Source organism: Astyanax mexicanus, chromosome 2 (assembly GCF_023375975.1).
Source record: "Astyanax mexicanus isolate ESR-SI-001 chromosome 2, AstMex3_surface, whole genome shotgun sequence".
Classification (NCBI taxonomy): domain Eukaryota; kingdom Metazoa; phylum Chordata; class Actinopteri; order Characiformes; family Acestrorhamphidae; genus Astyanax; species Astyanax mexicanus.
This window is the reverse complement of record NC_064409.1, coordinates 19,740,588-19,764,000: the sequence shown is the minus strand read 5'-3', so window position 1 is coordinate 19,764,000 and position 23,413 is coordinate 19,740,588. Positions and strand designations below refer to the sequence as shown.

The following is a 23,413-nucleotide window of genomic DNA, read 5'->3' as shown; positions in this document are numbered from 1 at the left end:
GAAACACTTTTCGAAAATGTCTTCAGGTTTTATGGACTGCCAGATGATATCGTATCGGACCGAGGTCCCCAATTCACATCTCATGTATGGCGTGCTTTCTGCAAAATCCTGAACATCAACATTAGTCTCAGTTCTGGATACCACCCCCAATCTAACGGCCAAGTGGAGAGACTCAACCAAGAACTTGGGCGATTTTTGCGCTCTTATTGCCTCTGTAATCAACATGATTGGAGTTCTTACATCACATGGGCCGAGTATGCACAGAACTCTCTAACTAGCTCTTCCACAGGACTAACCCCTTTCCAATGTGTTCTAGGGTACCAGCCTCCTTTTTTCCCTTTAGACACAGAACCCAGCCAAGTGCCTGCTGTGGATGAATGGAGGAACAGAAGTATGCAGACGTGGGAGGAGGCACACGTTCGTATTCGAAGAGCCATCCACCGCATGAAAATTCAAGCTGATCGGAGAAGAAGGGCGGCACTTGACTTCACAGTTGGTCAGATGGTCTGGCTGTCCACTCGGGACCTGAGACTCAAACTACCCTCCAAGAAGTTAAGTCCGAGATTTATAGGTCCTTTCAGAATCATTCGACAAATCACTCCAGTCTCCTACCGCATAGACTTACCTGCTCATTACCGTATTGCTCCTACATTCCATGTCTCTCTCCTCAAACCCTTTTGTTCTTCTGATCCCCAGACTCCAGGGTCCATGGCAGAACCTCCCCCTCCACTAGACATTGACGGGGCCCCAGCGTACTCTGTTCGCGCTTTGTTGGACTCTAAGCGTCAAGGAGGACGTTTGCTCTACCTTGTGGACTGGGAGGGCTACGGACCAGAGGAACGATCTTGGGTCCCGGTGCACGATATCCTCGACCACTCCCTTATCGATGAATTTCACCGGGAACATCCTGACCGTCCGGCTCCCCGTCCTCGTGGTCGTCCACGACGTAGAGTAGGGAGGTTGGCTGGGGTCAACCGTCAAGGGGGGGGTAATGTCACCTATGACCCTGGTGTTGCTCCTCCTCGCCTCATGAGGTCGCACTCGCCTCAGTATTAGCGCTTTACTCACCTGTTGCCTGTTTGTAATCACTACCTGTATATATACTCACCACTCCTAACGCTCTATGCGACGTCTTGTCTAAGTTCTACTTGCAATTCGAAGCGTTTTCTCTGTCTCAGCTATTCTGGTATTCTGACTTTTTGCTATTGTGTTTTGGACTCTGTTTTTGGATCTCCCTTGCCTGTTTGTTGTATTCGGATTTACTCTCTGCTATTAGACCTGCATTTGGATCCTACTTACGTGGTCTTGCGTAACAGATGTAAAGCTCTTGTGCTGTCAGTGGACTTCAAAGTGAGTATCCTGCTGAGTTCAGCCAGCGTTCATTACATCCACAGATGTGATGAAAATCTTTTGGTGAGTGAGTGTGTGTGTGTGTGTGTTTGTGTCTGTGTGTGTCAGTAGTTTCTTTTAAGACCATAAAGGCATACACCTTTACTTTGCTTTGAGAAAACATCTGTATGTCTCTTCTTTTCTTCTAGCTTAGCTGTCTTACTTTGATCATACCTCTCTTCATAACTCTCTCTCTCTCTTTCTCTCTCTCTTGCTCTATGTGGATGAACCTCTGCACTGTTCTCCTCTCAGGAGATCTGACACATTCTTCTTTTCCTGATGCATCTGAGAGTGTTGCACATTTCCCCACAGAGATAACTCTGCATCACAGCTCAGATACAGGGGCGGAACAATGAAACTGAAGCACCTGTCATTTTAGTGTGGGAGGTTTCATGGCTAAAACTGGAGCAGCCTGGTGGCCAATCTTCATTAATTGCACATTATTGCACCAGTAAGAGCAGAGTGTGAAGGTTCAATTAGCAGGGTAAGAGCACAGTTTTGCTCCAAATATTGCCATGCACACAACATTATCGGTGACATCCCAGAGATCAAAAGAGGATAAATTGTTGGTGCACGTCTTGCTGGCGCATCTGTGACCAAGACAGCAGTAATATTTCAAGAGTTACGGTATCCAGGGTAATGTCAGAATACCACCAAGAAGGATGAACAACATCCAACAGGATTAACTGTGGATGCTGTAAGAGGAAGCTGTCTGAAAGGGATGTTCGGGTGCTAACCCGGATTGTATCCAAAAAAAACATAAAACCACGGCTGCCCAAATCACAGCAGAATTCAATGTGCACCTCAACTCTCCTGTTTCCACCAGAACTGTCTGTCGGGACAATAAATTATTGTGGTCTAAAACCAGGTGTTTTACTTTCATTGTCCAACCCCTGTATTTCTCAGGCCAACTACTAGCCAGGATAATTTATCAGACGTACTCTACAAGATGGCCCAGATGTTTCTCGGGCTCACTGCTGAAGTTACTCTACCTCATGGCTTTGCTGTCTCCAAGGCCTACCAAAGAGAGATACTCAATCAGATGGCTCAGATGTTTCCCAAGATCACCACTCAAATAAAATAATATTTAATAAAATGTATTCATGTAGTGCTTTTTACAACTGATGATGTCGCAATTAGTTTGGACTGGATTTATGGAGAACAAACAATATGCAGTGTTATCAGAGTGAAGCTCTGGCAGGTCTGGTAGGTCTGAGTATTGTAGCCTAAATAAAGGTAGAGAGCCAGAAGGTAACATAGACATAAAGGCACCCAAAAACACCATTATCCATCCACTCCACCGTTACCATCACCATTAAATGTTTCTTAGTGCTTACACTAAGTTGAGTCCCTCTACACTGCACTAAAGATGTCTCTAAAGTCCACCAACAGAGTTACTCTACAATTGTACAAAAGTATTTCTCAAGCCTGCTATTAACATTACTCTATATCACAGCTGGAATGTTTCATGGGTTGGTCTTAGATTATCCCTTTCTTGACGATGCCTTTCCATGCCAGAGTGGCTCTGAGGAATCTAAGACTATAAAGAAATCTATGTGTTCACTCTAAGGGCGTTTTTTTACCTCCAAGCCTCCAAGACCGGTTCTGGTGTAATTTGGGGGAGGAGCTAATTTTTCAATGGTTTGTTTTCTCACACAAGAACTTATTCCAAACTTCCAATTCCAACAGATCGAGAAAATCTTCAGTCATTTGCTGCTTTAAATCATCATTTCTATTAATCATTAATATCATTTCACAGTGTAAGTTTATTATGCAAAAAGTATTATTACATTGATGAAAAGGGATGTAAAGTCATAAGTGCAAGTACCACATTACGAGATGAACCAATCACATGACCTCACACACGGCAATGGGAGCGGATAGCTTCCACACATGCAGTGGACTAGACCAGAGTCCACTTGATGTGAACCCAAGACCACCAATTTTAGAAAGGCCTGAGATTGGTATCTGGAATGATCGCTGCCGAGATTGAAAACAGCTTTTACTCTTTACTGAATGTTCCAAACTTGCTGGGTCCAGAAAAAAAGGCTAGTGTAAAAAAACACTTTAAGTGAATTCACACACTGCCTGGAGAGTTTTTCCTCCTGTTAGTCAGAGAACTGTATGTGTTTTGGCTGTCCTTGAGATAAAGAACGGTGCAATATAAAAGAGTTATTATTGTATGAAATATAAACAGTAACCATGCAGATCCAGAGCAAACCTACCCAAGCTTACCTCACTACTGATCAGAAGCAAAAAAATAGTTATTTTTAAGTTAAATAGTAAATTTCTCTTTATCTATCTGTCTCTCACTCTCTCAAACTGTTCTCTTTCTGTCTCTCAATCTCTCTTTCTGTCTCTCAATCTCTCTTTCACACTCTTAATCTGTCTTTCTCTCTCCTCTCACTCTTTTAATCTTTTTCACTCTCTCGTTCTCTCTCTCTTAATCTCTCTCTTTCTCTCAACTCTCTCAATCTTTCTCTCAATCTCTCTTTTAATCTCTCTCTCTTTCAATCTCTTGTTCTGTCTTTTAATCTCCCTCTCAATCTTTCTCACTCTCTCAGTTCTCTCAGTCTCTTTCTCTTTCTGTCTCTTTCTCTCACTCTCTCAATCTTTCTCTCTCTCAATATCTCTCAATCTCTCACTCTCTCTGTCTCTCAAACTCTTTCTTTATGTTGCTTTCTCTTTCTTTCTCTCAATCTCTCTTTCTCTTACTTTTAAATCTTTCTCACTTTCACTCTCTCAATCTCTCTTTTTCTATCTCAATCTCTCTCACACTCTTACTCTTTTTCTCTCTCTTTTTCTCTCTCACCCTCTCAGTTCTCTGTCTCTTTCTCTTTCAATCTCTCTTTGTGTCTCTTAATCTCACTCTCTCAGTCTGTCTTTCTCTTTCAATCTCTCTTTGTGTCTCTTAATCTCACTCTCTCAGTCTGTCTTTCTCTTTCTCTCAATCTTTCTCTCTCTCTCTCTCTCAATATCTCTCAATCTCTCACTCTCTCTGCCTCCCAAACTCTTTCTTTATGTTGCTTTATCTTTCTTTCTGGCAATCTCTCTCTCTTTCTCTTTCTCTCACTTTCAATCTTTCACACTCTCACTCTCTCAATCTCTCTCTCAATTCTTTTTTCTCTCTCCATTTCTTTCACACTCTGTTATCCTCTCCTTTCTTTTTCACTCTCTCTATCAATCTGTTTTTCAATCTCTCTGTCTCTTTCACTCTCTCAACTCTCTCAGTCTCTCTCTCTCTCTCTCTCTCTCTCTCTCTCTCTCTCTCTCTCTCTCTCTCTCTCTCGTGTGTAAGGTTTTCATTGAGTAGAGGGATTGAGGGTTTCTCTATAATAAGGGTTTTCACGCTTTTCTCCCACAGTGTGTTCCCTGCACCGTCATCATCAGAGCGGGAAGTGTCAGCATGCTCGGCACAGACTGTTCCTAAAGAGAGATGCTGTGTGTGTGTGTGTGTGTGTGTGTGTGTGTGTGTGGGTAATGCTGAGAGGCTGCAGACTTACAGTTAAGGAGACATGAGACATGATGTTGCATACAACTGTGTGCTGGGGTAATTTTTGTATTGTAGGTTCTGATACACACACACTCTCTCTCTCTCTCTCTCTCTTTCTCTCTCTCTTTCTCTGTCTCTCTTTCTCTGTGTGTGTGTGTGTAGGGGAGCTGGAGAAGCAGCAGGGGTCAAAGACTCACTCTTCCAAAAACAACGGCACCCAGCTGGAGCTCAGAGGGAGACAGAGTTCTCCATCGGGTACCACTCACACACGTGCACGCACACACACACACACACACACACACATGCATGCACGCACACACACTGCATAAACGATGCAGAGTAAGTGGCTGTCAGTAGGAGGTACAAGAAGAGAAAATAAGAAAAGGAATAAGTGTGAACACCAGTGGAGGAGGCACCCTGCTGAAACCTAGAGAAAGAAAAACAAAAAAAATACCAGAGAGTCAGCATTCTTTTATTCTTTCAGGTCCCGATTCTTTATTGTGTGTAATAACTGTGTAATTATACATTAATAACATATATATAACATATATATATATATTAACCGTATAAACTAGTAGTGATCTGCTGGCTGTTACAGATGCATTGAAATCACACAGATAATGTCAATACATTCATATCAAATTTAAAATTAATAGCTCTAACAGAAGCTTCCCTTCTCTGTGTATTTGTGTAAAACATTCAAAAAAATTATTAAATAAATACATATTAAATTGCTGCTGGTGTTCCTGTTTCAACTGCTCCAGTTAAACTGATGTGGTGCAATGTGTAATTACATAAATTGACACTTAGCTAAAGTTATGCTTTTATAACAGAGAATACATCACCAATAGTTTAATTTGATTCATACATTGATCAACTGAGTTTTAACTGAGTAATTACACAGTGATTAAAGATTGTTTATATAAAATAGGACCATCATTTAATAATCTGGGCCTTTTGGTCATATTTGTGTCAAATGTCTTTTATAACTTAATGACTTTATAGTGGAAGAAAGTCTTAATTTTTTAATATGAAAAGTGAAAGAATTATTAGAAAATGTACTTATTATTATTTATTTCAGTTTGGGACATTTCTATTGGTCGGTTATTTATTATATAATCAGCAAACATGGAAATACAAGGTTCTTGTCTGACAACAATGATAGGCATTGTATATTATGCCACAGTTAGTTCTGACCCTACAATGTGATTGGCTGAGAGGCGTTCTATGCCATTATCAGCCGGTAATGCACTGTAACCGAAGCTCTCCATGTATAACTCCACCACATACAGGTAACCTAGCAACAATGCAGTGCTTACAAACCAAAGACAGCAGCAATGGAACTATTTAAACCTGCAGAGTTTTTATAACCAAACAGATCGTATTTTCTCTTCCTCTATAACTCAAAATATTTCAATACACAGCGATATTGAAACTGTGGTATAATTAATTTTTCCATTAATAGCTGAAATATGTTCCACCGCTGCAGGGCCGTTACAGGTTCAACTGTGCTATAGGTGTGGATGATACACATCACAGTATGCAAATGAGCCTGTCAATAATATATCAATAACTGACCCCCCCCTGCTGATATACAACCGTCCGGGTCTCACTGCTATCAGAGGCACACTGCTGCTTCTGCAGCTCAGCCAATCAGCTCTCCCTCCCTCCCAGCCTCTAAACCCATACATCACTCAGTGCCCCTCCCAAACTACCCCTCCCATTTTTTTTTTTTTGCCTTTTTCAAATTTGAAGTGGGTGAACAAGTGGGTGGACACACTTGTTAAACCTGTTACTTTCACCACTCACACGGTGAAATATATTTGCAGTCTAATATATGTTGATCAATTTATGTTTATAGATCCTCATTTATTAATATTTGACCTTTAATTAATATTTTCTGAATCAGTTTCTCTGATTTTGCTATTTAAAGGTATATGTTTGAGTAAAATGAACATTGTTGTTTTATTCTATAACCTACCGACATTTCTCCCAAATTCCAAATAAAAATATTGTCAGTAAGAGCATTTATTTGCAGAAAATGAGAAACACATATTCATAAAGTTTTAAGAGTTCATAAATCAATATTTGGTGGAATAAACCTGGTGTTTAATCATAGTTTTCATTCATCATGGCATGTTCTCCTCCAGCAGTCTTACACACTGCTTTTGGATAATTTTATGCCACTCCTGGTACCAAAATTCAAGCAGTACAGCTCGGTTTGATGGCTTGTGATCATCCCTCTTCCTCTTGATTATATTCCTGAATTTGGTAAAATCAAAGAAACTTATCATTTTTAAGTGGTCTCTTACTTTTGTTCCAGAGCTGTATACACTGAAGCGTAAAATTTACTTGAAAAACGTTTTGCAACTTTCTGCATTTGCTTTTTTTAAAGTAAATGTTATTTTAGAAACATTCAAGTAACTTCAACTTGGTTTCAAGACATAAATGTTACATAGAGTAAATAAGTGAACTGAACTTCAGTCAATCCTTTCTTTTAGTAAACTTTACTTCATTTCTGCAAACAATATTACCTAATTATATTTACTTAATTTATACAGTATTACTCAAAGAATTTATGATAAATAATATATTATAATTCCTGAAATTTAATTTTTTTTTAGTTAAAACACACGTTACACTGTTACAACACACGGATGGCATGTAATACATTATTTTAAGTATACTAAAAAAGAATGTATTAGATCTATCTATGTGTTGAGACAGTGAGACTTGGTCTGTTTACAAAACAAATCTTTGACATTATGTAAATATTTGAATGTGTGTTTTATAAAAAAATATATATATATAATAATATTGTATAAATTAATGAATTGTAATTAGGTACTATTGTGTGCAAAGGATTGACTGAAGTTCAGTTCACTTATTTACTCTATGTAACATTTAAGTCTTGAAACCGAGTTGAAGTTACTTAAATTTTATTTATCTAAAAAAAAGCAAATGCAGAAAGTTGCCTTAAGTTAAACTTTTTTAAAGTAAATTTTACGCATCGTTTTTTTTTTCAGTGCACGACTGTCTTCTCATCTCAGTCTAACATGTGATTCTCTTTGCTGGTCAGGTAAGAGGGACATTGAGGCGGTGGCGAGTGGACACAACGCGGTAGAGGTAAGTGGCCATTGTCTGGGCAGGTAAGTCCCTGCACTGCCTTTTATTGATAGCATTAGGGTCAGCTTGTAGCAGACAGTGCACTCTGTATTTAGTAGTTGATTAAATGTAATGGGCCACAATAGCCATAATAGACCTGGGTTGGCATTAAAAGCTTGGTGCAGCACCCCGTCCACCGAGTCTACATTGCCCCTGAATCCGCTTCACACAGACTTGCCCTGGAGCCAAAACCAACAGCAGTCCACTGGAGGTCAAACTCGTGCTCACTCGATCCCCCGCAGCTGCAGCCGGACTGCTAAGTGCAGTGAGAAGAGGAGTACTGGGGTCTTTTAGCAGTTATCACTCAGCCGACTGGAGGGAGACAGTCTGTGAACTGGGCCTTTTACCAGCTAAGTGCTGCTGTTAGCAGAGTTCCTCAGACTGAGGGCCTGATGGGCGTGTCTGTAGTCTGTTGTCTGTAGTTGTAGCTGAGGAGGTTGTGGTTCTGTGTGGTTCTGTAGGCCAGTGCTTTCTAATACAGGTTGAGGACTAACACCATCCTGCTGATTTTATATAGTTTCCCTGCCTGATCCAACTAATCAGCTAATCAGTCCATTAACAAGCTCCTTCTGGTCTAAACTGGATTATACGCCTCTTATAAGAGGTTTCGAGTGACTTTTGAATGCTCTGCTCTTGAACATCCCTCCTGTTTCCTGTCTAACTTATGTGATGTCACATGGATAAACAGTAAATCATAGTAATCGTGTGTTTAATGGCTTAAACCTTAAACCTTTTTATTTTGTTATTAATCTCGCCCACATTATATGTTTAATTTGTTCCACAATTGAAACTTTTTTAATTAAAAGGGAAACTTCCCTAATATATATATATATACATATAGCTCTGGAAAAAGTTAGACCACTTAAAAATGATGAGTTTCTTTGATTTTACAGCATTTAAAATTACTAAGTAATCAGTTACTAGTTATTCAGAATTTAACATTTATCTAGAACCTACCTGTTCTAACAAGTACTACTTTTTATTGCGTATCTACTAAATATTTACTACTGGCTTGCTTTTGTTTACATTCATGCACTACTACTTGCTAGTATTTCTTTAAAACTAGTTATTCTGCATTTAATTATTTAAAAAATATATTAATTATCCAGGACTTATTTATTGTTTCACAACTTCAAAATGTTTAATATCTACTAATTATTTTGTACATTTTGATTATTTAGTATCTACTATACTCTCAGCCTACTAGTAATTCAACATTTACTTATTTAACAAATACTAGTTATTCAGTATATACTAGTTATTTAGTATCAACTACTTATTCTATATTTGCTCTTTATTTAGTACTTACCAGTAATTTAGTAATACTTATTGAATAAATACTAGTTATTTAGTAAATACTAGTTATTTAGTATCAACTACTTATTCTATATTTGCTCTTTATTTAGTACCTACCAGTAATTTAGTATATACTTATTGAATAAATACTAGTTATTTAGTATATACTAGTTATTCAGTATCAACTACTTATTCTAGATGTTCTAGATGTACTATTTATTTAGTACCCATCAGTAATTCAATATTTACGTATTCTATATTTACTATTTATTCAGTATATACTAGTTATTTAATATCAACTACTTATTCTATATTTGCTCTTTATTTAGTGCCTACCAGTAATTTAGTATATACTTATTGAATAAATACTATTTATTCAGTATCAACTACTTATTCTAGGTGTACTATTTATTTAGTACCTACCAGTAATTCAGTATTTACTTATTCAATAAATACTAGTTCTTTAGTATATACTAGTTGTTCAGTATCAGCTATTTATCCGGTATTTACTATTTATTTAGTTCCTACCAGAAATTCGTTATTTACTATTTATTCAGTATGAACTAGTTGTTCAGTACCTAAAACTTGTTCAGTATTTACTAATTATGTAGAAAACATTATTCAGTACCTACTAATGATTCAATAAGTACTAATTAGGTCTGTAAGTATAAAGATCTGTAACAGAGAGTGTGTGAGTTATCAGACAACTCTCACAGCCGCCAATCAAACCTCAGCGTCCCACAGTGAGTGAGTGTAGAGTTATATTTCAGACTCAGAGCTCAGTGGAGGAGGCTGTGTGAACACTCACACTGACGGGGGAGGCAGGAGGATTGGGAGTTCCCGGGTGTCAGGAACGCTGAACTCAATCAGGGAAAAGAGCAGAACACGCGGCACCGGGGCGTCCAGCACTAGCAGACTGGAGATTAGTGCTGCAGGGGATGATAGTGGGGATGAGGAGGATACAGGGGGCGTGTCGGGATGCTTTGTATGCGAGCTCAGTGCCTCTGTTTGTGGCGATGCTTTCAAGGAGACAAAGCATGCAAATGGGTTTATTGTTTATGAATTGTAGATTTTTAGGGCTGGGTTTGAATTTAAAGGGGAAGGAGTGAGCTAGAGAGAGTGGGAGGGGGTGTTCGGTTGCGTGTGAAGGAATGTGTGTGTGTGTGTGTGTGCTGCACTCCCACCCTAGCGTTCAGATTAGCACACACATTAACACTAACATTAATGCAGGCAGTCACAATCTCCTCCGCAGCGTCTCTGTGGGAATATTAAACATTCAGACTACATTACCCAGGCGGCCGTGCAGTTAGCATCCTGATGGTGCCGTGTGACCTTAGCTTTGCCTCTTTGAGCCTGCGACTTTGTGTGTGTGTGTGTGTGTGTGTGCAGGGTTTTATGCAATACAATGAGCCTTTCAAGGAAGCCAACATGACATTAAACCAATGACTGTATATACAGCTCTAGTAAAACATAAGAGACCACTTCAGTTTATGATTTTTTTTTCTATAAACTACAGACAACATTTCTTACAAATTCCAAATAAAATATTGCCATTTAGAGCATTTATTTGCAGGAAATAAGAAATGGCTAAAATAAAATAAAAAAACGATGCAGAGCTTTCAGACCTCAAATAATGTAAAAAAAAAACACGTTTTAGAAATCAATATTTGGTAAAGCAACCCTGGTTTTAGTCACAGTATTCATGCATCTTGGCATGTTTTCCTCCACCAGTCTTACACACTGCTTTTATATACAAGCTTTCAATAACGAAACTAACTAGATAATTCTTCTATTATTGGTGCTGCTGTATAATGTGTAGTGTAATCTACAGTAATTTATCTAAATAGCAAATGTATTTGTAGATCGATTTGCAGCCAGCATTCTAATCACATGTAACATTCTTATCTTGGATAAAATCCAAATGCCATTTATTACTTTTTTATATATATATATTTTTTACAATAATAATCACAAATGACAGTACTTATGACTGTAACATACATTGTTAAATGGTTTAAGGTCTCATTCCATCTTTTCATTTCATTCAGTTTAGCTCATTGCCATGTGACCTGTTTTGCTCAGGTGGTCCAGTATAGAGCTACTTTATTCCAGTAGGATTTTGTCTCTGGCTCATGAATATTCATACATGCAAACATATCACCTATGATAGGCAAACAGCAAGATGGACAACAGTTAGAAACATTTTAAAATAGACACTTTTACACTAATAACAGTATTTGTATGTCATATGTTACTTTACAACATGTGTAATGCAGTCAATGTAAAGTCTCTATAGAGTCTCTGTAAATCGCAAAATCCACCGGAGATCCTATTTAAACCTAGTTACTTACACAGAGGTGGGTAGTCCAGGTCCAAAAAAGGAAAAATCAGCCGCAAGGCACACAATTTTGCCTTTAGTTCTACAGAACGGAAGTAAATGGAACCACAGTGTTCATGCATACACATGCTCTACAGTCATTGCATCAGTATTAAGTTATTTTAAACAGGCAGGGGTTTGAGAAGCAAGATTTGAATCTCAAGAGCCTTTAAGCCTTATGTTCTTCCCACCAGAGCACCAGATGAATGTTTAAACATCAACGCCTTTTCATGACAGCTTTGATTAATGGCCTGTCATATCTCACCACGCTTCTCAGATAGAAGCCCATTACCATACCTTAAGTAATTAACCCCTTGGGTGCTTCTGTACTTAAAAGTCCTTTAACTTACACACAAGTCTCAGGTATAAAATAGTTACTGAATAATTCATAACATCATATAATATAAGGTGGGTTGTATGACATTTGCCTAAAAAAATTGTGCCTGGCGTTTTCTAGCTGGATGCTATGATGTTGGCGAGTGCTTGCTCTGCAGGTGCCTCAGGGCCCTATCGTACACCCAGCGCAGGGCGTGTAGCGTGGCGCATTGCCATTGTACACCCGTCAACAGTCTATTTTTACGCATTGCGCATGCGTCCTTAAAATAGCAATGAACTTTTGGAATATATTAACGCCAATATTTATTTCTGTCAGTTATAAGGATTTATATTTATGTTTAGTACACAGACTTAATGATTGTAACTTAATAAAGCAGACAGGCATTCTGCTGTTTGAGAATTTTAACAGATGCTTATTCTCACTCAAATGCTGGAGTTTTAGAAATGGAAATTTAAAATAGAAAAGCACTTTGACTGAACATAATTTTTTTTTTTTTAACTTTGCTTTTATTTAACTGAAATTTACTTTTATATCTGAAATATAAAACTATATGTTTAAGAAATATTGTAAATTGCTTGGTACAAATGCTGCAAATCATATATACAGTTATTAATTGTTGATGAAGAATCACTTTTTTAGAAGTTTAATCATTTCTTGTTGTTATTATTTATAATCACATTACGAGTCATTACAATACTTCTCTTTTTTCATGACCTTGCTTTCTTACTGATTTATCCATCTTTGATTAGGCAGGAATTTGTGTAAATAAGTGGAATGTTTGTGTGATAATTCAGACGTGCAGTAAGCTTTTGGCTAATTTAAAATGTGGAATAGGGGAATTGTGGGAATGCGGTTGCAGCAGATCTATCTCTTTAAGGTTGCTGTGAGTGAGGTGGGGATTATGTGGGTGGAGCAGGTTGCAGTGGAGCAGGCTGGGGTCCGTGCCCCCTGCCGGGGGCAGTGTGTTGGCGGGCTGCCGTGGCTGTGCTGAGTTGATCAGAGTGACAGCGTGGGCTCAGTGAGTGCTGCAGAACCCCCACCTCCGCCAACCGTGAAGCTGCACGTAAATGTCAGGCCTCCCCAGAGGGCCACGGTGCTGTCGGAACACATCGCAGCCGGAGCGGGGGGGTCAGAGGAAGAGCCAGCCGTGTGTGTGTGTGTGTGTGTGTGTGTGTGTGTGTGTGTGTGTTGGAGATTAAGGTTACAGCTGGGTTAGATGGAGCTCAGAGGCAGTGATACATATTAACAGGCTTGGGTAGTAATAGAATACACAGTAACAGGTCCAAAGGTTGAATTGAATTCATTCAGCTTTAATTCATACTTTTCCCTGCAGAGAAATATTGCCAAAAGAATAGGACACCCTGGATATAACTAATAAATAGACATTAACCTGTTGACACCATATCCAATGCCAGACATTGAGCTGTGGAGCAGTAGAACTGTGTTCTCTGCAATGATGAAAGTCTTATCTGGACAGTAGAGACAGTTACTTCAACAAAAGCAGGATCAAATATTTTAAATACTTTTGATTTTAGAAGATTAATGAGGCAATGATTGAACAGTTGTCCCAACACTTTTGTCCATATACTGGTGCATCTTAAAAAAAATAGATTATCATTAAAAAGTTACTTTTTTCAGTAATTTTAATAAAAAATGTGAAACTCATATTTTATATAGATGTATTAAACACAGAGTGATCTATATCATCAGAGCCTATCTACACATATCAGACTATTCTTACATATAGTATTAAGCCCATTCCGGATGGGATTAGTTTTTCAGGGGGATATATATTTCACACTTTCACTCAGTAATAAAACATTTGCAAAAAAAAAAAACAGGAGGACCAGTGAGTTTTTTGGCTTTCTCAGTCACATGACATCATGTTCCTGTAGCTCCTCCATTTCCATTCATTGTTGTGTTTCTACGTGGATCTCCATGGAAATGCACACCCAAAGTGTAATAAAGGTGTGTAGCAGTGGACAAATAGCTATTTAATTAAAAGCGAGGTGGCGAAAGAGAGATGTGCGTCCGAATGGCAATAAAATTACCAGAGGACCACGGAGTTCAGCGAAAAACAGTAGGTAATTCAGCCTGTTCTTTTCTCAGAGGACGTCTGAGAAAAACACGTACATGGTTGTTCAGAACAGGAATAAAATCACAGAGGACCCTCCCATAAAACAGAAAATTACCCCAGGACCCCCTGAGAAACTAAACCCATCTGGATAGGGCTTTAGAGTCACTGTATAACGCTTTAAACACGTACATATTAAAACTCTCGCCAAACTCTCCCAGCTGCGGATGAAACATCTGCAAAACAGCCATTTAAACATGGTTTACAAAGTGGCTTTCAAACCATTTTCTCATCATTGTCAGTTTTTATACCATGCTCCTCCCCTGAGATCTTATCAGCGCTGCTCGTGGATCTTTCTTAATGTTATTTTAATTCTGGTGTTGCGGTGTTAAGTGCGCTGCCACCGTCTTAATGACACTAATGTATTCTACCTCAGCACACGCCTGTACGCTCAGCAAGACTGGAGAGTCACCCCAAGTGGAATAAACACTGCGCTTTGCATAATGTGTGTGTGTGTGGGAGTGTGTGTGTGTGTGTGTTTGTGTGTAAAGAAGTTTGACTAGGGTTATCCTGCTCGATTACAGAAGCACTTTCTCCATAATGAAGTCACGCTTATTCAGGACATGCAGCAATCTGTGGAACTTCTGCTAATTAGTATATCCGGGTTACGTTCCTCAAGATTCTTAAAGTTCCTGTCGGATAATTACGAATCTTTGTCCCGTAGGAATGACTGGAGCGCAAAAAGTTTGGGCACTTTTATTCATGATAATACAATTACAAGATCGTACAGACATTTGGCATCCCATAAAACCCACGTGGGGTACCACAGCAACACCATGGCAACACCTGAGCAATCACCAACCTGAGACACAACAGAAGCTTCATGGAATACTGTGTCAAAGCAACTTGCCTTGCAACAATGTAGCAACCACATAGCACACTTCTAGAAATATCTTTAGCAACTCCATGGCAACCACCTGGAATATCATAGGAACCACTTGACAACCACTTAGCAAACAAACACTAGAACAAAAGATGCCTGGCATATTATAGCAGTCAATTGTGCTAACAAAGCAACCACTAACCAAATCAAAAGTAGCCACTTAGAGTAGCAACACCATAGCAACCCCTAGCAATAGCAATTTCACTTTAGTGACCACATAGCAACACAATTGCAGGAACAGTTTCCACTGAGACCACTAGGGTGAAACATCATATAATACCATAGCAACTACTAACCAAATCCATAGAAGCCACACAGCAACACAGCAACCACCTAGATATACTTTTAACCCTAGTGACTGTGAAGCACCTTTCTAGCAACACCATGGCATCCACCTGGTATATCATAGCAACCACCTAACAACACAGTAGCAACAGCCTTGGATGCCATAGCAACCACTAAACAATTTCTTAGCAGCAGCACCCAGCAACACCATGGTACCCATCCAACCACCACTTAGCAACAAAATGGCAACCACGTAGGGTATCATATCAACCACTTAGTAACAAAATAATATCTCCATAGCATCACATCATAGCAATAATATGTGGCAACCACTAAAATAGCAACAGCCTGTGATGCCATTTCAACTGCTTGGGCAACCAAAGCAACCACTTAGCAAATCGACAGCAACTCCATGGCAACAACAGTTTTACCCTAGTGATCTTGCAACCCCCTTGCAACACCATAGCACCCTTCTATCAATCACTGCAGCAACACAATGACGACCACCTGGAATATCATAGTAACTACCTAGCAACACCACAGCAACCTCCTGACACTATCTAGAAACAGGGAGCACTTATGCTGCTCAGCCGTTTTACTCTTCCTTCAGGAAATGCACTTATCTAGTTACTTACATCGTCTATCTCTACTACAAACCCGATCACTGACCCGAGACCAGGCAAACAGACCATCAGCACTCCTCTGATCAGTAAGACGCACTAGCCGGCAGAAACGCTCCCCACATGAATATTTAATCACAGCTGGAAATAATTGGAAACGGAGGAGGGATGTTCTCTCAGAGAGCGCCGGCAAGAGCGCTGGCCTTTTTACAGAGTGAGCATAAGAGAGCGTTCACTCGCCGCACTCTCCGTCCATCAGTCAGCCCGAGACGGAGAATCCAGGCCAGGTCCCCCAGGAGCTCTACCCTGCCAGCCCGGCACCGAGAGTGCAGATAATCACCGGAACGCTCCGTACTTTCTCTTCCCTCCGCTGGAATTGCCTCATCCCCTCTTGCCCCCCGGATAGGCCCAATCCCTGTCACTCACTCAGCCCGCGGGCTGTCTCCAACAATCAGTATGATGGATCCTCGGGACAGGGGGGGTGATGAGCCTTGAGGTGCTGGAGTTAGCCTATGAGAACCTCCACCTGTGCTATAATGAAGTCAGAGTGATTTGAAGTGTGGAGTTAAAGGGACCATCTCATGGAAAACAGGAATTTCCCTTGCTTCATTAAAGGAATTTCCTCAACGTAATCATTTTTAGTTCCAAAACTCCTCAATCCATACAGTTAAATGGTTACATGTTTATAACCATGAGTAGTCAATTTATGCTGACGTAGAAGTTTGTAAAGAAATTCTAAGAAAAGGAATTCTTAATGCATTTTGTCAGAAATTAACTGTAAATTCTTCACTTCAGCCTGGGCAGAGCCAGAGCCAATCAGAATAGAGTTTAAGTTACATACAAACATACTTAAATCATACATCAGGAGTGGAAGGAAAAATACCCTTCCGCTTTCCTCCAGATGAAGTTGATCATCCAAGCCATGTTGGAATCCAAATGTTGCTCCTTTATTGTGCAACTAAGCTTGAGAACTAATTTCGCTACAAACCCTAGAAGTCAGTAGTCATCCAAAAAGTCTTTTTCTGTAAAATATTAACCACAATCAGCTCTCTAATTTTGTTTCAAACACTTCCTTGGTGACCAGGAAGGCCAAGGCCTTGCTGTATGTGGGCGAGCATTATCCTGCTGAAAAGTAGGAGAATGACACCAGCAGTTGAGGCACAGCAAAGGCCGAATTAAAGCGCTTACCATTAGGCCTCGATACCAAAACCTGACCATTATCAGATCCCAAACCAGTGTCAAAACCTGGATTCGTTTATGAATAGATGCTATAGATGATATAGTTTTAGTCTGTAATAGTCCAGGTTTTGTGTTCATCACGCCACTGAAAACAAAGGTGATGGCTAATTGGTGGCCTAGATGTTGGACAATTCATCAAATGTCAGTTCTGCTTCTCTCAGTCAAATCTTGTACATCCTCTCAAAAACTATAAACTCTTTTTGAATGTCTTATAGAGATATTTAAAGAAGCCAACAATCTCTCACCAAGAGGTACACTACCCAACAATAGTCTCTGAGAGCCTTTTTGTAGGGTAGCGGTGTTGTGGCAAGTCCCAGTGTCTAAGTCTCTATTCATCATCTATAATGAGGGTAATACTGCTGTTGTAACACCCAACTCAAGGTGCTATGCACTAAGGTGTGATCAGTGTTAGCTTTGTAGATTAGCAGCGCTAATCTAAAGATGCAACATTTGGATTTAAAGCATTCAAAGTCTTACCTGGTCAAGTACCTCTGAGTTTTTACCACGCCATTTTGTATAGGCAAAGAAACAAAAAGAGCTTGCATTATTGAAAGTAATGAAGATGGCCCCTTTAAGCTCCACTAGCTTAGCCTAGTAGCCAGTAGCTGACAGTTTGGTCATTTTTGGAAATATCGTCCCCTTAATGAGGCGTCAGGAGACCGAGCAGTCACTGATTCCGTAACGGCAGGTCAGGAATGGTAGAACAGGCTTGGTGAACTGAACTGTGAAATGAAGGCATGCATTCGGACGTGTGTCTCCTGTGACGTCTGTAGATGTCCACCCCTTCCTCACCTGCCCCCATGTTTGACCTCCTATTCTAACCCCCCTATTTCCCAGTACTCTCACCCCAGCACTCCGTCCCTCACACCTTCAGTGCAGATGAATGTTTCACGTGCCCTCTGACCCCACAATACTGGAGTGGTTCCAAGGGAGACACAGGGGCCCTCAGTGTCCTCCTCTTAACAACCACCACTGATTTCGTTCAGTCCCCTAGAACACGTAGAGCTGCACAGACACTCCACTTCCCTAACCACCTCTAAACGACCTTAAACGAATCAAATTTCCGCCTGTGCTCCACTCTGATGAAACGTCCCACCACCCCCTGCCCTAATCCCTGTTCCCCACCCTCACGCCAAGCCCCCACGCATGCCTGTTGTGATGTGTTTTCACCAGAGGGCTAATGGCCATAGAAGGAGGAGAGTCTTATAACATGTGATGCTGTCTCTGGCTGTTTTCTAAACTAGGTGTCAATTCACAACAGGCTTCAGACGTACCAGCTCAGCGCGGCGGCAGCAGCGGCAGCAGCAGCGGCGGTGCAACCGCGGAGCCCAGAGAGCGTGGCCCTTCTTAACCACCGGGGGGAGCTCTACCAGCAGCCCCAGCCGCCACAGCCCCAGCATCAGCCGCCGCTGCAGTGCGTCAGCCCCACGCCCTCGCACTCCCACCAGCCCGTGGCCGCCCTGAGCGACCTGCGGCCCGACACGCTCATCCAGTGCCAGCAGATCGTCAAGGTCATCGTCCTGGACAAGGGCGGCCACGGGCGCGTGGAGGCCTTCCTCAGCCAGAGCCCAGCGCACCACCACCAACACCACCACCACCACCACCATCACCAGCAGATCATCCAGTCCGTCGTCTCCACGCCCGTGCGCTCGCCGGACGGGGGCGGTTCCCAGCGGGAAAAGGACGGTTCCCAGCCCCCGCTGCCACCACCCCCGCCACCCTACAACCATCCGCATCAGTACATCCCCCCGGACCCTCGCTTATCCCTACAGAGGACCCCCAGCGGCTCTCGAAGTATAGTGTAGAGCCCAAGAAAAGACCCTAAATATCTAAATTATATACATATGTATTAAGTTATATGAAAGAAATGACCTTCACCACCGTATATATGTATATATATATCTCTATATATATATATATACGCTTACCTTTGACGTCACCTGCTGTGTGTATATATATATATATGTAAAGACTGTAAAGAGATTTAATGAGAAAAGATATGAGAAAAAAATACATATCTATAGGCATATATATTTAAGCTACATGAATTAAATGAAACAAAAAAATAGGATTGAAAGTGAAAAAAGAAAAATATGTAATTTATTATTATTAATATGTACCTTTTCAGAAATATGCGAAATAAGAACAGAAGAAATGAAAAGATCTACTTGATTTACTCCTGTGTATTTTGAACAAGAAAAAGAACAAAAAAAAAACATACATAGTTTTAACAAATTTAACGAATTCTTTTTGAAACAGAGCTCCGACAGGTTGTCCCGCTCAGAATTTCTCTGGTATTTTTAGAGCTAGGCTAGAAAATGAACTTTACGACCCAACAACACGACCTGAGTCCGGCGGCAGCCTGTCCACGAGCCACTTCTGACTTCTGATTGACTGATATCTTAGTCTTTTATTACCTTACTGTAATACCTGTTTGTACCTGTGTGTACGTACGTATGTGCGAGCATTGGACTGGCGGATGATGTACTGTACGTGCCAAAATGAGAACAACCCTTCCCCCTTTACACCCCACGATGAAACCGTTGCACTCTAAGAAAGCTTAGGGCTAGATTGGACTTTTGCTTATGTGCTTATGATACTGTACCTTTTTTGGCTTCCCTCAAGGACTGTGATGATAAAGAGCGAAACAATTGAATCGCAAATTTGAGAAATCTGAACAAAAATCTGAAACCTGCAATATTGCTTTGTAAAACTTTTGTTGAAACCTTTTGCCTCTATATATATGATCAACTCTGTACTTTTTCGGAATCCAAACCTACTAAACAACTAGACATCCATTGGTTTCTTCTCCTGGTATTCATATTTAAAAGCAGGTACGTACAGTACAGTATATAGTACAGTAAAGTTTGAGGACGACACACGATGACCAATCACGGCTCACTGCCAAACCGAGAGCCACCAATCGCAGCCAGTCTTCGGGAACCCTTCGCAGTGGCTGTTGTTCTCTTGCTCAGGAATCCTGGAACGTATATGTGAAGGCAACAGTGGCGGTGTCAAATCTTCGTCAGGTCTTCGTCAGGTTCGTCGAGAACTCCGTCAAGAACTTTTGTCGCAAACTTCGTTAAAAAAAAAAAAAAAACAACTAAAAACTATATGTAGCATCTTCAGAAAGCAGGAGGCACTCACGACAAGGAGTTTTTATCTAGCTTCCCTTTTTTTGGACACTAATATCCCAAAATGTCTGTCGGTGTCATCTTTACGATGTTCCCTGACGGATATATACTGACCCTCTCTCCCTCTATCGTTAACTCTCTTGTCAGTGTATCATCATGTTCAGTACTCACTGGCTTTATTGAACTAATCAGTCACCCCTAACAGACCTGGACATACAGTAGTACAGTTCTGGTCAGTTTCACAATCGGTTCTCTTTCCTGTAACTTCTCCTTCCTGATGACCTTTTGTTTGGCCTTTTCAAACTTTAAGTGACACTTGAAACATCACCTGATGCGCGTCTTCATCGCCGTCGCCGTCGTCGTCAGCACAGAAACACTTTAAACCTGAATGTTCGTCTGCTTCGCTCTGATTGGAGCCGGAGGATGGAAAGGTTGAACAACGGCTTTGTTTGTGTTTGTTTTCTGTTTGTTTCCAAGTGTGTAAATATCATATCCAGAGCCTGAATGGGGGAGGAGTCCACGTCGATGTCAATGTCGTTTCAGGTCCAGTAAATGTTACCAGTCCACGAGCCGTCCTTATCGGAGGTAGGTCATCGTCTGCCTGGTCTGGAAGCCTCCATGTTTTAATCATGAGCACCGTTGGCATGTGTTGAATAGGTGTTCCTCAGAACTCCTCTGCTCTGTTATCAGCACAGAGAGCTTTGTTCATAATTACATTGCTGCTGTTTGGAGCTCTACTATCTGATCCTGTCTCCCTCATTTCATTCCCCTTCATTTCATTTCATTTCATTTCCATATAGGGTAACAGAACAGAGGATGCAGTTTCAGTTCCACTGTTAGGAGAAGCAGAGGAGGAGAGAGCCAATCTCGTTAGAGCTGGTGAGCAGTCAGGGTTGATTTAGAAGATACAGACTTGTGTCGATTGGACAGCAGCAAATTGACTATCCCCATCTATTCCCATCTACTCTCCTCATTGCTGCACCAGCCTGCACCCACAAACCAAACAAAATGAGCCACCCAACTTGACCTCTGTCCTTTACTAAGGAGAACACCATGCTTCCTCCATCTGCCAAGTCTGAATTTAATTGGAAATTTTGGAGACCTTGGAGATATGGGGCTGTATTACAGAAACAAACAGTAACAAATTTTCAAGTATATCCACAGCATCTTATTTTAGGGTGTTTTTACACTGTTTACTTTGGTTAAAACAAACTCTGGTTCATTTGAACCCTCGGTAAAGTTCATTTTGGCTGACGTGAAAACAGTAATTGCTCTCAAGTGAGGACCAAAACAAACGCACTGCGACCCACAAGACGTCTCCATTCAGTCCCAAACCAAATTTAGAACGTTTGATTTTCTTTGAGAGAAAGAGCTGTTCAGTTGCAGTTTAACCTGATTTATTACCCACATAATGAATACAGCTCTTAAAAAAACGCTCTCTATGCTGCTGCTGCTCCATGCTAAGCTGTTTGCACATTTACTGTAAAATGAATGTGCAGCGCTCGCTGCAACATAAGTTAGACATGAACTTTTTTTGTGAACAAGAACTGTCTATTTTAATCATTTGAGCTTTGAGCAAGCAGTGTTGTAAATGTGGTTGCTATTAAAACAAATGCTTTACCATTTTAAATTATTATTATTATGTTGCATGGCCACAAATCCAATGCATATCCAGTCTAGGTCCACATCTCACTCAAAGGAACTTAAATCTGATTTGGCATGTCCACCAGTCCTGATAGAGAAGTCACATTAATGCAAAAAAATCTGATCTGATCTGAAATAGTTTTAGCCTGGTAATGTGAATGTTCTTTAAATCTTTCCTCATGTTGAGAAAATGAGAGACCCCACGCATAAAGACATTTTTCACAGATTTTTCGGTATTATAAAAGAGCAAGTGTACGACCCTTAAAACCTTGTGGGAGTTTCTTACAAACTGGAGGTTTCACGTCAATGGATTTTGCTGCTAGTTTTTAACAATTTTTGCTCCTAAAAAACAAGAAAAAAGAAAGAATTTATAGGTGATATGTACTTCAATGTGAGTCGAAGGCGAATATATACACCTTGTTGGTCAGCTCAGCTCTCATTGGTTGACAGTATCCATGAGGGGGTCAAAGTTACTTTCCACCAAAGAATCACTGCAGGATATAGGATACGATCGGGGCAGAGCAACGGCTTTTGGAGAAGATCTAAGCACTAAAAAAATTTAATTTAGACACCACCTACTCTAAAGGACTGTATGAGAAGATCATTGTTTTTTAAATCACCTTAAAATCGTGAGAATATTATTCACGATTGGCAGGAAGATCATATCGGCCTTAAGATGGATTTCCTGCATGATTATCCTGTAGTGTGAGCCAGGCATTACATGTTTCTGTAATTCAGCTCCTACACCTTGTTTTAAATAAGTATTTTTTTTTTTTACAGATTTCAGACATGGAAGCTCCAAAACCACAAAGTCGGCATCAAATGGGGTTCAAATTCCTTCAGGGTGAATCGATTCCGTCAATAACATACGAATGAAATATTGAGTGAATGCAGTTCATATTTGCCCTCCTCTATCACAGATAGTCCTCCTCACACTCCCTCAGGGGGGCAGCGCGTGGGTCAGGGAGACATCGCGGTGAACTGTGTAGCACTTTCAGTGCTTTTGTGAAGTGCGTGTAGTGCCTGAAACTTCAGACAGAATCAGAGTATCTGTGCTAACGGGGTGGAGGCTTCACACATGCAGCCAAAGGCTACAAAGCTAACTCTGGATTTAAGTGCTATTGAAAGGGCTAGTGCACTGGTACCTGAGTTCAAACCGCACTGACTCTAAATCAGGCTGACAGGGTGTACTCGAGGGGCTCGGACATCGGATTCGGATCTATTCGGTCACATTTTCCCCGTTTGCTTTGACCCGTTCTGTTCTCTGTCTATGAGTTAACGACATGCTATTAAACTTATTTCTGTCTATACTCTTAACCTTCAGCTGTGCTGTTTTTTTTTTATTATTGCTTTTTTCATTTATCAGCAAAAGTTGAACATCAGTGACTCCACAGTCCTTATTGATTTGGTCATCCAT

General features: G+C 40.6%; 1 protein-coding gene across 4 annotated transcripts in view; it reads left to right on the top strand.

Annotated features, from left to right (window-relative positions):
* Positions 1 to 23,313, top strand: part of iqsec3a (IQ motif and Sec7 domain ArfGEF 3a) — a 269,750-nt gene extending 246,437 nt beyond the window's left edge. For 3 of the 4 annotated variants that reach the window (XM_049473704.1, XM_049473702.1, XM_049473721.1), the window contains 3 exons: positions 5,045 to 5,137; positions 7,962 to 8,008; positions 18,463 to 23,313. In XM_049473704.1, the coding sequence (XP_049329661.1) occupies positions 5,045 to 5,137; positions 7,962 to 8,008; positions 18,463 to 19,023 (701 nt within the window). In that variant the 3' untranslated portion in view covers positions 19,024 to 23,313. The remainder of the gene's footprint in view (positions 1 to 5,044; positions 5,138 to 7,961; positions 8,009 to 18,462) is intronic. The other variant, XM_049473710.1, reaches the window with a different exon arrangement.
* The last annotated feature ends 100 nt before the right edge of the window (positions 23,314 to 23,413 follow it).